This window comes from Argentina anserina, chromosome 3, assembly GCF_933775445.1.
Source record: "Argentina anserina chromosome 3, drPotAnse1.1, whole genome shotgun sequence".
NCBI classification, from domain to species: Eukaryota; Viridiplantae; Streptophyta; class Magnoliopsida; order Rosales; family Rosaceae; genus Argentina; species Argentina anserina.
The window spans coordinates 9731193-9747763 of record NC_065874.1 but is presented as its reverse complement, the minus strand read 5'-3'; the positions used below and the strand labels follow the sequence as shown (position 1 = coordinate 9747763).

General features: G+C 39.4%; 1 protein-coding gene across 1 annotated transcript; it reads left to right on the top strand.

The window, feature by feature from the left end:
• The first annotated feature begins 689 nt into the window (after positions 1-689).
• On the top strand, positions 690-2974 carry LOC126787003 (uncharacterized). Its single transcript, XM_050512948.1, has 3 exons — positions 690-1253; positions 1410-1776; positions 2784-2974. Exons 1-3 carry the CDS (start codon positions 690-692, stop codon positions 2972-2974), a joined length of 1122 nt encoding a protein of 373 aa, XP_050368905.1.
• The last annotated feature ends 13597 nt before the right edge of the window (positions 2975-16571 follow it).

Genomic DNA, 16571 nt, shown 5'->3' with positions numbered 1-16571 from the left:
TGGGGATGTGATGGCATTAAATACCAAGTATGTTGCTCTCTCTCTCTCTCTCTCTCTCTCTCTCTCTCTCTCTCTCTCTCTCTCTCTCTCTCTCTCTCTCTGAAGAACTGAATCTTTGTTCTTCTTGTTTGTTGTTATTGGTGTTGAATATATGCCCACCCAGTAAAGAAATATATAGCAGACTAGAGTAGTAGAAGAGAAGATTGAACTTCACATGCAGCCAACATTTTTGGTGGCGTAGATAACATGTTTGTGAAAATGCTTAAGAGAAGTTTTATGCACAGAAAATCGTGTTAAGAGAGTTGTGGTCGAGTAGTTTGAGATCAAAGATAAGCAGAGTGTTTGACAGGTTTTAGGGACCTACATCCCCCTCGTAAGTGCTGCAACCTAGGGTTTCCACCGACGTTGCCATGTCGGCGACAAGCGCAGGTACAGTCGCGTGTCCATGGGATTTCTTGTGTCCACTAGAGAAGGCTCCTCGTCCTCAACATGTTCCCAAAGCAAAAAAAATTTCCTCTGTTCTCTCCAACTCAATTGAGTCTTTGGTCTCTCTAAGCCAATTGCCTGCTCCGGTCAAACGTGGAGACATGACTTATGTCAATATCAATGAAGCTCTCTACTAGGAGCAACTGAAAAGCTTCACAACCAATTTGATTGGTAGGTTGTTATTGCGTAAGGGTCATGTCCCAATGAAAACATATGTTCTCAAGGGTTTACTTGCCGATTTATGGAAGCCATCAGTGTCATGGCGTTTAGTTCCACTCGGGAAGGGCTACTTTGATATTCACTTTGGCACTGAGCATGATTTACGCAGAGTTTGGGGGTGGTACATGCACTCTGCCCGATGGTCTCTTTCGATTATCGCATGGAAACCTGACTTTGTCCCTGGGGATGTCCTTCCACAAACACATGTCCAACTTTGGGTCATGATGTATGGTTTGAGCCAAGATTACTGGCATCCTCGACATCTCATGGAGATTGCTCGTGGACTGGGTACGCCTTTGCAGTTGGACAAGGCTACTAAGGAGCATGAGTTTGGTTACTATGCTCGTGTGCTAGTAGATGTTGATCTTGCAAACGAACTTCCATCTTCGCTCATGGTCGAACGTGAGGCACATTGTTTTCCTATTGAGATTGTTTGTGAGAATATGTGCAGTTATTGTGGTATGGTTGGGCATATGACCGATCGTTGTAGACAATTACAAGATGATCCAAAGCCTTGTCATTCTGAGAAGCCGATTTCGAAACCGAAGGTCCGATAAGAATACAGAGTAAAAGAGAAGGTTTCAAATGATCAAAGTATAGAGACTCAACCATCAGTTAGTCCAACTGAAATTAATGGTACGGTTCCATCACGTACAGACACATGTATAGTGATAGCACAAGTTGATCAAGTGATGAATTTTAAGTTGAGAGACATTGATGAAGGGAGAACTATTGAAGACAATGGGAGTGACATTGATGAAAGGAGAACTATTAAAGACAATAGGAGAGTTAGTACTCCAGATGATAAAGCTTTAGTTCCAAGGCCATGTACTCCTACTTCTAGTGAAAATCAGTTTGTCATTCTAGCTCAGGAGGCTATGGTGGGGGCTGCTAATGAATTAACTGAGCAATTGGCAGACCAAGTCTTCCAGGGGCCAAATTCTCAGACCCTTGATGTAGAGAACTCAATGGTGGTTACTAATGAGGCTTTAGATGATGTTGAAGACTCATTCCTCACCCCCTCAACGAGGACAGAGGACAATGCAATTGTGGTTCGAGAGCCGGAAGATGGTATGACTATTGTTCTTTCTAGATCCCAGGAAAAGAAGCAAAAAGAAAAAAATGCATGAGAATTTACTATATGAACACAATTTGGACCGTTACCGTGCCCGTAGCAGGGTTCCCACCTCACGCCTTAACCTATGAAGATCATTTTTTGGAATGCTCGGGGTATGGGCAACGCCCCCACTCGTCGAGTCTTAAGTAGGATGGTTCGCAAATATAAACCTGCTATTATTAGTATTTCTTAACCTTTTATTAATTTAAGTTCACTTAAATCTTCCTTTTGGCATTCTTTAAAAATGTTTCCAGCAGTTGTGAATGACAGGGGGGCCAACCTCCAAATATCTGGTTCTCATGTGATCAAGCTATTCAACCTACTATGTTACTAGCTACAGACCATCAGCTCACAATTTCTTGCACTTTGGACAATGTTAATTGTATTTTGAATTGGGTTTATGCAAGAACTACGGCAATAGAGTGTCGCCAACTTTGGAATGATCTGCTTCATGTTTAAAATGCATTTATTCAAGGACCTTGGATAGTGTTGGGCGACTTTAATTGTGTCGTGTGTGCTCATGAAAAACGAGGTGGAATTCTTCCTAATGTCGTTTCATGTTCAGACTTTTAGGACATGTCAACTAATTATGAGTTGGTTCATCTTCCTACTAAAGGATTGCCTTATACGTGGACGAATAGAAAGGGTGTTGGTGCAAGTGTTGAAATGAGGCTTGATCGGTGTCTTAGTAATTTCTCTTGGATGGATGTTTGGCACAATTTAGAGTTCACTACTCTTCCTCGTTTTTCCTCAGATCATTTTCCTCTTTTAGTGTCATTTTCAAAGCTTATACTTAACCAAAGATCGTCATTTCGGTTCCATCGCATGTGGCTGGATCATCGAAGTTTTCTTTCTTTGGTGAAGGAGGTTTGACAGAGTTCTTATTTCTATGGTAATCCAATATTTGTTTTGGCTTCTAAGCTGCGGACTCTTAAACAGCGGATTCGGGTTTGACATAAAGATGAGTTTGGGGATGTAAACATAATGGTGGAGAAGTCATTTGATGATTTGCATATAATTCAGCTGGAAATTGCTAGCTTGGGTCCTTCTGATGACTTACTTTCCAGGGAGAGTGTTGCCAGTGCTCAAGTTCATGAGGCTCTTTTGCTTCAAGAGAAATTTTTATGTGATAAAGATAAAATGGCTTACTGAAGGTGACTGAAACTCTTCTTTCTTCCATGCAATGGTTAAAGTCCGACATCTTAAACAGTCATTATCAATTATGAGAGAGGGAAACATTATTATTGAAGACCCAAAAGAGATTAGTGATCATGTGATAAATTATTTCAATGGCATCTTCACAACAGATTCTTTTGTATGAGACACTGGTCTAGTTTCTTAGGTAATTCATAATCTCGTGACTATTGAGGATAATGTTATGTTAACAACCATTCCCACATCTGAGGAAATATTTCAGACTATGTGTTCCATGGATCATAATAGTTCTCCTGGTCCCGATGATTTTGGTGGATTTTTTTTATGAAGTGTTGGTCAGTTGTTGGTGTAGATGTAGTCCAAACTGTTCAGAGCTTTTTCAATATTGGATACATTCTCCCCCACTGTAATTCCAATTTAATGATCTTGATTCCTAAAGTCCCTGGAGCAGACACTGTAACGCAGTTGCGTCCTATTGCTATGAAGAATTTTATTTTCAAGCTTATCACAAATATTTTAGCTGACCGTTTGGGAAGTATTGCTACTCGGATTATTTCATCCAACTAAAGTGTTTTTCTTAGAGGCTACACTATTGCATACCCCATTATATTGACTTCAGAATGCATTAACCTCCTGGATCGTAATTGTAAGGGCGGTAACATTGCAATTAAGTTTGATGTGCAAAAGGCATTTGACACGCTTGATTGAGGTTTCTTACTTCGGGTTTTGAAGGATTTTGGTTTTTCAGATCCTTTTTGTGACTAGATTAAAGCAAGTTTGGGGTCTGCACACTTATCAATTTTAGTTAATGGTGAGATGGAATGGTTTTTCTTTGTTTTTCGTGGTGTTCGTCAAGGAGATCATTTGTCACCTATTCTCTTTTGTCTTGCGGAAGAAGTTTTAAGTAGAGGTCTCACTAAGCTGGCTGAGGATGGACTTATTGATTTACTGTCAGCTCCTCTTGGTATTACTCCACCCTCGTATGTTCTATTTGCATATGACATTATGGTTTTTATGCGGGGTACCAATAGATTTTTGAAAAATCTAATGAAGTTTATGGAGGAATATGACTTGAATTCAGGGCAAAGAGTCAATAAATCTAAATCGCTTGTGTTCCTTGGGAAATATGCTCACCGTAGACGTTTTGTTATCCAGAAAATTTTGGGTGTCAAGCAGGGGTCTCTTCCATTCACATACCTTGGGGTTCCGATTTTCCAAGGACGTCCCAAGAGAGTGTATTTTCAGTCCATTGCAGATAGAGTGAGATGCAAGTTGTCCTCTTGGAAATGTTCTCTTTTGTCGCAAGCGGATTGGCTACAACTTATTTAGTCAGTGATTCAAGGCATTTTGGTTTATAGTTTTCAGATTTATGAGTGGCCAGCTGGTTTACTTCATGACTTTCAATCTTGGATCAGAATTTTTTTTTGGACTGGAGACCCTTTGAAAATAGACATGCCTCTTGTTGCTTGGCGTCATTGTTGTAAACCCAAAGAGGAATGAGGCTTGGGGTTACGTGATCTATTTGAGGGTAATCGTGCTCTTCTAATAAAGAGATGTTGGTAGATGCTCTCTTCTTCCTCTCCAGCCTCTATTTTGCTTAGAGCTCGTTTTTTGAAATATGATTTACAACCTATAAAGTCTTACAAGAGATCTTCAGTCTGGTTGGGTCTCAAAAACGTTTAGCCAATGTTTTTAAATTTTTTGCATTTGAGTGTTGGTGATGGTAAGATGATATATGTTTGCCAAGATAATTGGTTGGGTGAGCCTCTTGCTACTAGTGTTAGAGTAAATGGCTCTATTTCACTTCATGCTAAGGTGAATGATGTTATTGTTGATTCTCATTGGGTTCTCCCAGTAGATTTTATTTCTTCATTCCCTCAAGCAGCAGAAAAAATTGGGCGCATTGCTTTGTCTGATGCAGACACATTTGACTCTCTTTTATGGTCGCATTTCTACTCAAGAATTCTGACAGCAAAAAGAATCTTTTGTTTTCTTCTCAAATCATGGTGAGCATAAAGATTGTGGTAAAGTGATCTGGAGTAAAGCAATTCAACCCCGCAAAACTCTTGTTATTTGGAAGGCTCTTCATGGGCGTTTACTAATTGGTGATGTTTTACAACGGCAAGGTTTTTCACTTCCATCTCGTTGCTCCTTTTGTGGAAGTCATGCGGAATCAGATACACGTCTTCTTTTGCATTGTTCTGAAATTGTGGCTTTATGGAAATGAGTTTGCCGTCTATTTTCTCATTCATTCTCGACTTAAGGTACCCTTGATGAAGTGTTTAATAGTGTTGGTATTTCGGCGTTCCCAAAACCTAAACGTCGACTTTGGTTTCTAGTCTCCTGTAATCTAATTTGGTTTATTTAGATTACTAGGAATCTGGTGCGTTTCGAATGTAAGATTTTTAATGTGTTGGAAGCCCAACTTCATCTTTTGGAATTGTTCAGAGAGTCTGCTCTGCATTTTTTTCATCCTTACAAAAAACATCACTATATGTCTTTTTCCTCTTCTTGGTATCTCATAACTGTCTGCCAATGCTAGCAGCTTTATCCCGTCCTTTAATTAAGGGTTTATTGGCTGAAGGTTTGCTATTTGCTAAGGTTTTATTTATGGTTTTGTATGGGTGAGTGTACACATGCCGGATTGAGTTTTTGTTTATCCTTTTTTATTGAATTTATCACACATAGGAGGAAGGGATTTAGACCCTTTGTCCAAGAAATTGCAGAACTTGTGCGGCGTAAACTACAATGTAGTCCGCAAATCTACTCGGCAAATAACAATCTCTCAGCAAGGCAAGCCACTATTGATATTGAACCTACAATCTCCTGAGAAACGGCTGCATCTCTTCCTTCATGATCAAGAGCTCGTCACTGGAAGTACAACGTGTTTTTCAGTTATGACAAAGTTGTGACCACTGTTGTACGTTATACAGACCATGCAGCGAGAAAAAGGATATAAAACATACATTGATCAATTGTCGACTGTTTCTTTTTTTATCAACCACTTGCCAAGGAATAGAAGAATCAAGGTTCACAGTCATTGTTCTGACAAAAGAATATGCTGCTGCAGAGTGCCGTTTGATGGAACTTACAAAGATATGTGAGTGCATGAGAGACCAGAACAGAATTCTTCCCTATTTTTATTCTTGTTTATGTCTATTATGGAAAATAAATTGGTGTGTTATGAATGAGCTCTCACCAAGGTGGAAACGCTCGGATATATATCATCAGAGAGATTGTACGATTACATAGATGCTGTAAGAGAAGTGGGCAGTATTTCTGGGATAGAGCATTCTGGCGGGAATCATGATGCACTCAGTGCTGAAGCTATTGCGCACTATGCGATAAGCTACTACAACCTCCTGTGGATATCAACTCGGGAGATTTGGAATTATTTGAAGCAACAAGGCAAGCCACTGTTGAACTGGAGCCTTCAATGCTGGATCCGAATAAAATTGTAGAAGCAGTTAAAGTTATAAGACAAGACACTATTGAAATTGGGCCTACAATGCTGAAATCGACTGAAGATTTAGAAGCAGTTGAAGCAACACCATGAGCGACTGATGGAACCTTCCCTGATATAATTTTTCCCCAAATCCTTTGAGGTCCAGCCACAAGGCAAGCCACTGTTGAACTTGAGTCTTCAATATCAGAGCCAAATGAAACGTGGAAGTAGTTAAAGTAATAAGACAAGCCGCTATTGAAATTGTGCCTACAATGCCAGAGTCCACTGAAGATTCCGAAGCAGTTGAAGCTATACTACGAGTCACCAATGGAACCTATGAGTTTTTCCATCGGTCTCATAGCTCTATGTATTGATTGTCTTTCATTTCTGCTTCTTTCACTGTCATATGATATTTCAGCCTCCATCCTGTCTGTTTTCGGTTGTGATTTTCCTTTTTGTTTCAAAAAAAAAAAGAGTTGTACAATGAGTTTTTAATGTTTCCGAGAGGCTCGGCGACCTGTCAAGTTCAATTTATCAAGCAGTAACTATTTAAGTATTAAAAGCTTTGAGTTTTGATCGTTCATCCGATCAGCTCCTAACTTTTTGTTCAATTTAACTTGACAAATTTTGTTACTGTAATGAGTATTTGAAAATTATTGCATTGGCTACTATTGGAAAAGATTTGTGAAGGCATTAGTACTTGAGCATCAAGCCATCAACTATAAAAGATTGAAAATACATATATACAAAAAACAGGCGGTAGCAATTTCAACATTTCGCTTAGTCATACATGATTGTATCATATGCAGTTTCCTGCCATATTGCAGCTAAGTTGTACCCATTTTCTTCTAAGCCAGTTTCATAACAGATATGAGAATAATCGCCGACCCATATTCCTGCGTCATTGAGACAATCCATCTCATATTCACAAGAATCCATATACCAATTCATGTCATCACTTGGTGAGCAAGGGACTTGGTCCATATCAAACCACCCCAACTCGCTATCAACTGATGAACCAGAGCAATCGTATGCGTCGCCGTCCTGGAAATCTCTGATGCTCAATTCGGAGTCGATAGAACCCGAACCACTGTTGACCATTGTTGCACTTGGACTAGTTATTTCTGCTTCCAGAGACTGAATCAGGCTATTTACTCTGTCCTCATCGTCACGTTCTTCTTCTTGAAACTCTTCCAGCAACGACATGAGAATGGCATCGTTGGTTTGGAAGGCTCCAACTTCCAACTCATTTTTATCGCTCTTCATGCTTGGAAAGCTCAACTGTGTGGTGCTAGAAGCCATTGTAGCGTAGAAATATGAATCTTTTAGGAAAGGAGAAGAAACAAAGAGAATATCAAACCGAAGAAATGATAGTTCTTGAGCTTTGAGGTTTGTATATGACTCTTCAAAGAGAGATAGGTCCTTTTATAGGCATCTCGATGATGACCTTCCAATATAGACCAGTCAATCATGTGCACATGAGCATCAAATTAACAAGTATAGATGTGGCATTCGGTACGTGTTAGGGCTATTATTGATGACCATATTTGTTCTTGTCGGTTTGTAGTTTAGTTTGATAATTCGATTATGCTGCATGTCTACTGTTATTAGTTGGATGCAATTTGGTTGCAGTAAACTTGAATAATGAATGATATAAGGAGTTCGGCCTTTATTTTGACAAGTATCGGAATCATTTTCTCTGTTAAGTTCCTAGGCAAAAATTATCCTTCGGGATATCAGAATAAAAGCTTAAAGAGTTTGATGCACGGATAAGATATATTTATATGGCCAAGTAGATATAGTTTGATTTATTTGATGAACATTCTGCAAGAATCATCTTTACCGTGAGCCAAAAATTATTGAGTAAAAGGTTGGGATCATAGATAACAAACTTGTATTTATGGACCTCTGATCGATCCTCAGATGTATATTAATTCAAGTATTCAATACGGCAGCCCTTAATTTTTGTAAATGAAGCTGGACCAGCTTCAAATTCTTGACCATTAAACAAAGATCCCATTGTCGAGCAACATCAGTGGTGCTAAACTTCTAATGCATGCAAGGAGATTAATTAGTGACTCTACGGCAGAAGAACCGAACGACACAATACATATATCTTTCAATTCAATAGTTTTATGATCCATCACCAAATAACTACACATGCATTAAAGCAAGGGTGGTCAGTCTATATGAGTTGCACCATCCTGATGCTTACATGAGGGGATACATTCTTTGAAATGTTATTGGATAAGTACTAATGACTATTTTTTTTATATCTTGCTTCGGTGCTTAAAAGTTTGACAGGCTCGTGTAAGTTTCAAATAGCTCATTAAATAATCGATGACTCTACCTTATACAATTGATGTAAGATAAGTACCAATATGATGATGAATCTTTAAGGTGGGGCATCGATATTCATCACACATGTTGATGTTGGGTTAGCCTTTGACATAAACAATGAATAGTGTTTGATTGATTGATACCCTTAGCTAGCTAGTTCTGCTTCCATCCAACTCTTGCTTTGATGCACATGGTGCCACCATAACATGTTTGGTGGTGTTTAGATTGAGATCTGGAGTTAGTTAATTTCTAATTCTCAAAGCTATCAGTGGAGGGTGAATGATCCTACACCATGTGGTTTATGTCCACCAAGTTAATTGATGGACCAACTTTAAACAACTCTATGGATTCCATCTATCGATTTGATCGATCAAGTACTATTAGTATATTATATATCACAAGTTGGAATACATTCGATCTAAGCAAAACATGTACCTTACTTTTCTTCTAAGTATATATTTATATTTGTGTGTATATACATACATCAGACAATATGTACTAATGCAGGAAGCTCTCATGCATATAATTAATTAGGCGTCTATCGTTTATACTAAATTGGACCAACCAACTAATAAACTAGCAGTCGGTTCCCTACTCGTACATCTTAGCTAGAAATAATGGAAAGGCTCTCTTTGAAGATTGGAGGTGCTCATGACCTGATGACCAATGGTTCTATATTTGACACCAAAACTTCATTATATATAGTTTGTATATTTTAATTAATTGATTGGCATGGTTCAGTCATCAAATGGCGTGAAATGGACTAGTAAAGTTTCTGTACTAATTATTAAGGTCGCTAATTAGAGAAACTAATTCTCTAATTACAAACTACGACGGGAGAAACACATCGATCTTGTGAAGAAAGTCAAGAATTACAAGCAAAAATAGAAGCAACTGAGGTTAAATGTCTTCAACGCATGAAAGGCATGCATGTAGCAACCGTATCGCGATGTTCTGAAGAAATTCAAATACATAAGTTCGTGATGAGGGAATTTATTCCTTTATTTCTAGCAGCCTCGATGTACGTGGCTTATTTGAATTTTGACAATAAGCCATGATCTTGAATGTACAACTTTTTCTCCTTTGAGAATTTCTCTTTATTAACATTGACGTCTATGCTTCAAAAAGAAAAGGAATGGATTTATTCATTTATGCATGCTTACAATTTATTCGTTAATGATAGAATTAGCAAATTAATCACTATTTGAAGTAATCTTTGTTATTCATGCAGTTCATTTGGCGTTGTCACTTGCTACTTGCTTGTCACCTTGAACATCAAGCTTAAATAATTAATTAATTATAACATGCATGAACAACGTTGTACAATTTTCAAGTAAACAAAGGAAATATCATTGCTAAGTAATAAGATCCCAATTATACAAGCATCCTTGTATTACAAGCTTCCTGCCACACATTTTGATGCCCATGTTCCTCAAATGGAGCAGTCTGAGGCCCTCCATAGTTAGACGATGACATGCGATCGATATCATCAAAATCACAAGAATTCATATACCAGCTGTTATCAATGGCGGGTTCATCTCCCTGTGAATTAGTAGGTCCCAAATCCATATCAACCCAACCGAATCCAGACGCCGAACAATCGCCTCCATTAGCAAATCCCACATCCGATGGCATCTGAAAGTTGTCTGCACTATTATTACTGCTGCCGAAAAACTGGGGATTATTAGTGTCCATGAACATTCCATGATGTTCCTCAGTTGTACTAGCAGTAGGATCAAGTTCTACTTCTAGAGCTCGGATTAGGCTGCTCAGCCGCTCCTCGTCGTGCTCCAGATCGGCTTGTGTTTCTTCCCACAAGGACATGATTAGGGCATTGCTCATGTTTCTGTCATTAGCATCCATGTTGATGCATCCCCAGCTTTCAGGTAGGGAAGAAGCCATTTGGTTATTAGAAATGAGAGTAACGGAAAAGAATCGAAGACAAACTGACTTGAAACTTGGAAGCTCGATCAATTACGACCTAAATGGCTTTGATGAGTGGTGTAAGGGGATTAACCAAAGGCCCTTTATATAAGTAGGAAAACCATGATATGTATGGCATATTCCCACGTGGACACCCACCACTTGTGGTGTGCATCATCAAGAAATGAAGAGATACATTACACTCCATTTAAAACCCTAAAGTCTTAAGATTATGTTTTGGTTGAAGAAAACCAAAAACACCTTTTAAAAGTAATTCTGTTGGATTGAATTGAAGAGCAACTTTTATTTCTTTAAGGAGACTTTGAGGTGAATATTTACACATAAACATATATGCCACTTGGTTGCTGGCTTTTAGGTTTTGGTTTCAGAATGATGACATAGTTATTCGTTGCGTCTAGGGTAGAAGTAGTACGTTGTAAACTTGAAATCTTGCTAGCTAGCTCTTATTACTTAATAGTAGTACGTAGGGATATACAGTATTTTAATGTTTTATTTTATTTTTATCACTATAAAGAAAAACAATATAAGATGAAATCTAGACACAAATTTAGGCAGATCGAACATGCGACTGATGAAATTTACTCTAAAGTGTGAGCAATGTCGATACGAGTACAAAATGTGACGTTCTTAATGATTATGTCATATTCTACTCTTTGTTACTTCTTATTTCATGTAGTTCAATTTGTTAGAATAAGTGTTTAGGAATAACTTAACTCGAATATGTGTGATTTGATTATGAAAACGTGCTAAGTGTTAGAAATCTCTATTGAGCTGTGATTCCTTACTTGATTAGGACTAACTTTCCTATTTTAGTTCTTTCCTTATTTCTAACTTGCTTATTCTTTTCAAGAAAGACAAATCTTAGATGAAGTAGGAGAGGGAGGTCATGAGATACATTCCTAGGAGAAGAAGCAGAAGTCATGTTGTGTTATACATTATGAGTTCACCTAGGAGAGCTGCTGTGTGAGTCATCAAGAGGAGATTATGATTTCAATGTCCATATTGGATTCTATCTCTCAAAGTGGACGACATAGGGTCTGATTGTTCTCCTATATATAAAGCATGGCATGGACGTAAAATTATCATCAATCCTTGCACCAAGTACTAGCCAAAACTCTGTCGAAACACATTCATCTTATCATAAACCCTAGTTCCAAACTCATTCAGCCTTTCACCATCTTTTGCTCCAAAGCTCGAAGCTTAGGACGTTCATACCCTTGAAAATCTTGTGTTACCTTTGTGTGAAGCCTCGGAGGATAACTTAAAGTGTACACTATGAACTTCTTGTTTAGATTTCGGTATCTACTGTTTTTGTTATTAGAAGAATTCGGTTTTCGTTTTGCTAAAGTTTATTATGATTTTGTTTATGAGATTTTTCTTGACTATTGAATTATATATTGATGAATGAATTCGGTTTTTAATCTATAATTTTGGTTTTATACCGTGAGTTTGTTTCTTGAATGATTTAGAGAGTGCTTAGATGTTGTGTTTGCTTAGAGTATAGCATGATATCTAGGTTGTTCGGTTAAAGACTTGTGCATTGAACATGATTCTCTTTACTTGCTGCTTGAAGTATGCATGTTAGGTTAATTATGTTAGATTTTAAGTAAGGCTTGAAGCAATACTTGAATGTGTTAAGTGTCTATGTGATAAGATAATTTCGGAGGACCCTAATTGCATGATCGAACCTAAGTTACTCTAGAATGATGCACAACGTGATTCCTATGAGATTGAATTCGGTTTCTTTGATCTTATTTCATTTGTTTGGTGATTACTTGTGTGTTGATTGATTGATCACATGTATATAGTAGTTTAGGTTTTATTTTATGTTCATAATCGAATTTGAACCTATAAACTTTTAAAACCAACTCGTGAATTCGTTGTTATGTGGTTCTGTGAGTCATTCCCTAGTTTGGATCACCAGCTTGTAAATTGTAATGACACCCTTGCTTCTCTATACTACTAATAATTGTTTTATATGGTTAATATTGATGAGAAATTCTAACGCTTCCATCAGATGTGAAAGGGACTTATGTATAATGCATAAAACGTAAACGCTTGTTGCACTCATCCGTCAATTTCCATCAAGGCATGCATAGCCATTTTTCAGATGAGGCACTACATGGACATGATCATCACCCAAAATGCCTGATCGCTTTGTATGCATTCCACTTCTGAAAATTATTTGGTCCAAAACACTTTATATTAATTAGAACCCTACTTTATAAAAAAGCACACTAGGTCGCTCCCAAATAGTTCCTAAAATTACATCGTATGAAGCTAAACACTTGCAAATAGTTGAAGTGCATGTCAATTCCCACTTATCCCCCAATCATCCCCCTAAGTTTAAATTATCTCATCCTTTATATCTTGTTTCTTCCACTTACTCCTCTCTGGATAAAAGAAACAACGTCTAAGAAATCGTGGGGTTGATCATAGTGAAAGATTTGGTTGGAGAAAGATGCTGCAGATCAAAGTCACAGATTAATTGCGCAACCAAACTAGTAATATATGTATGGCATCCAATACATTACGGTGCATGTGGTACCAGCACATTATATTTGAGTGGGTTTTAGATCCCAAAATCCTCTACTCCTCTATTAGTGGGTTGTGAATATGAACCCCCACCAAGATTTGATCGATATATATGCTTCCCGACAATGCACCAACACCAGTACCATTAATTTAAGCATAATCATTTTTTTTGTAAACCAGAACATTGTTTAGGACATATTTCTATTAATAATTGGATGCTTAATTATTTGTCATCCAGCTGTTCCCTGGCTCTGTATGGAAAGGTGTTTTGTGGTTGAAGGCAAACGTTTCTGTTCATTTGACTATTGTCAAAACTGTAGTGCCAATAGCAACCATCCAAACCGGGGACAGGAGAAATGAAATGAAAAGCAAACGAATCCTTGAAAAGTTAAGAAGAAAAAAGAAAAAGAAATAGTAAGACCAAGATCGGCCTTCATCTTAATATATCAGTAATACAACGAAATAATCAAGGAATGACTCGCATTATAATCTGGTAAATGTATTGACAATCGTAGAGGTTACTGCAAATAGTGTCATATGACTCTTATCCTTTAGTTTCTTGTTGCTAATGTTAAGTATATATCTGGTCTTAATTAGAATTCGAAACATAGAATACCATGCATTATACTAATAATTATGAACTGGTTTGATAGATAAGTGATAAACTGATAACTAATCCACCACAGTACGTACGCTGTACGCGATGGAGGCACATACGTGCAGTAGCAGCAGTACGTCAGTATGTGCATGCATGAGGCACGAAGCTTTCTCTATTTGAGACAAGGGAGACAAAGAGTGAAAGTTGGGATGGCTGCATGAGAAGATAAAAAATCGAGGATGGCTGGGTGGGATGCATCTGGATTTGAAAACTAAAATCAAATGATCATGATCTTCAATAATGTTTGGAGAAAATAGAAATAAGTTTTCAGAATAAGAACCCAGTCTACAGCCTACTGTCATAGCCCGCCAAACTTATTCAAATTTTACCTTGAGCATTCTAGACGGATGTGAAATATGGCGGAACTCCTAGGAAAGTCATAGAAGATCCTAGAAGACGTTGGAAGTCTCAAGAAGCCTTGAGACATTTCCGGACATCTCTAGAACCTTAGAGAGGCTAAGAGAACTAGACCACTCAAGAATTCTCTAGAACACTCAAGGATCATCTTAGATGTGTGTAGACATGTATAGAGTTATCTAGAAATCTCTACACTTGTACATAGTCCTAGAATTCTCTAGAACTAGTGAGGTAGGATGAGGATGCCTATAAATAGCAAGGCACCCCTCTCATTTGCTCCATCAAGAAAGTAAGCAAGCAATCAAGCCATCAAGCCATCAAGCATACTTGTAAGTTTTCTTGTTCAAAATAAGTTCTCTTTCGAGATATTCTTCTTTGTCTTTCAATTGTTCTAGCAGGGCGTTTGCGAGAGTAATGCTGACTTAGCATAAGGGAGTTGCTTAGGCCGCACGAGTTGCATAGAAAAAGAATAAGCTCATGACAGTTGGTATCAGAGCCGAAGTTCGATCAAGAGGCTAGCTTGACACAATGGCAAAGAATGACAATCCTGTTGGTAGTGGTTCCGACGACACGCAAGAGAAGGGTCATGAAGAACTTGTCAACCTGACGGTTCCAAAGAAGGAACGAGTGAATGACATGTTAGCTGCAATCGACTCACGACTAACTCAAGTGGAAGATAGCATGAGTGGCATGGGGGCCCAGGTGGAAGACTTGGAGGCGGAGGACGCCGCAATCCAGACTGCGATCAAGGGCATGATGCTCAAGTTAGAGGAGTCCTTGCGGGGCGAGATAGACAAGGTTCGCGAGGAGTTCATGGGGGAACTCACCCGGATGCGTGAAGTGCAAGAAGGGAGCACAATAGCATGCATGTACGCATGGAGGAGATGCAGGCAGATTATGCACGCATGGAGACAATGCAGGCAGATCTTGCCCTATGCAAGCGCGCACTAGCCGCGGGGACTAGCACCAGCAGCAGCATGGAAGCCAAGTGGATCGAGGTGCCAAAGGCAAAGAGCTTCGGAGGCATGCGCAACGCTCGAAAAGTAGACAATTTCTTATAGGGGCTAGATCAATACTTTGGGGCCGTAGGCATCATGGAAGAGGATGCCAAGGTAAAGACCGCGACTCTTTATCTCACTGACACCGCCATGTTATAGTGCAGGAGAAGGCGAGGAGATGTCGAAAGAGGTACGTGCACCATCTCTACCTTTGATGACTTTGTTAAAGAGCTCAAGAAGCAGTTTTATCCCGAAAATGCCGAGGATGAGGCAAGAGCTCGCTTGCGAAGGCTCAAGCACACCGGGCCAATTTGTGATTATGTTAGAGAATTCACTAACTTGGTGCTTGAGATCCCCGACTTATCCGACAAGGATGCTCTCTTTAACTTCATGGATGGTCTCCAATCATGGGCCAAGACGGAACTAAGGCGACGAGGAGTGCAAGACCTTGCTTCCGTCATTTCGGTGGCCGAAGGCTTAGTGAATTTCTCAAGTCCAAGAGAGTCCACCAAGCCCAAGGAGAAGAAAAGCAACTATGCCAAAGGTGGGGGAGACAAAGTCCAACGCAAGGAGGAGCCACGCTGTGAGAGCTACTCGGCAAGATTCAAGGATAAAGGCAAGCAAAGGGACATGCAGAGCTGGGACAAGCCTAATAACAACAAGTGCTTGCTATGTGATGGTCCACATTGGGCTAGACATTGCCCATAAAGGAGAGCACTAAGCGCACTCTTAGGAAGTTATCAAGGAGGAAGTGAAGCCGAGGGTGGCAATGAAGGTGCACACTTGGGATCTTTGCAGGTGCTTAATGCTATCCGCTCAACACCCAAGGTCCAAGCCAAATGTTTGCTCTACACGGACATCACCATATGTGGGAAGCCAACAACGGCGATGCTCGACACAGGGGCAACTCACAACTTCATTTCCGTTGAGGAAGCACGCAAGGCAACTAATGGAGGAGGCTACATCAAGGCGGTTAACTCACCTGCCCGCCCCATACAAGGAGTAACTCGAGGAGTCAAGACAAGCGTGGGAGCTTGGTGTGGGAACCTAGACTTCTCGATAGTGCCGATGGATGACTACAAGGTAGTCTTGGGGTTGGAATTCCATGATCAAGTCAAGGCATTCCCGGTGCCATTCGCCAATAGCTTATACATAATGGATGGCGAGAGGTCGTGCATGGTGCCAAAAACTCGAGGAGCAAAGCAAGACATCAAGGTGTTGTCGGCATTGCAATTCAAGAAAGGCATCAAGAGGGGAGAGGAGAGCTACTTGGCCATCCTTAGTGAGTTCGATGACGAGGAGCCAAGGCCACAAGAT

Bases quoted from the DNA above. Each gene is read 5' to 3' on its own strand.
- LOC126787003 (XM_050512948.1), top strand. From the start codon at position 690: ATGAAAACATATGTTCTCAAGGGTTTACTTGCCGATTTATGGAAGCCA. The intron at 1,254-1,409 runs GTCCGATAAGAA...ATGAATTTTAAG, and splicing joins AGCCGATTTCGAAACCGAAG to TTGAGAGACATTGATGAAGG. The intron at 1,777-2,783 runs GTATGACTATTG...TTTGACATAAAG, and splicing joins GGTTCGAGAGCCGGAAGATG to ATGAGTTTGGGGATGTAAAC.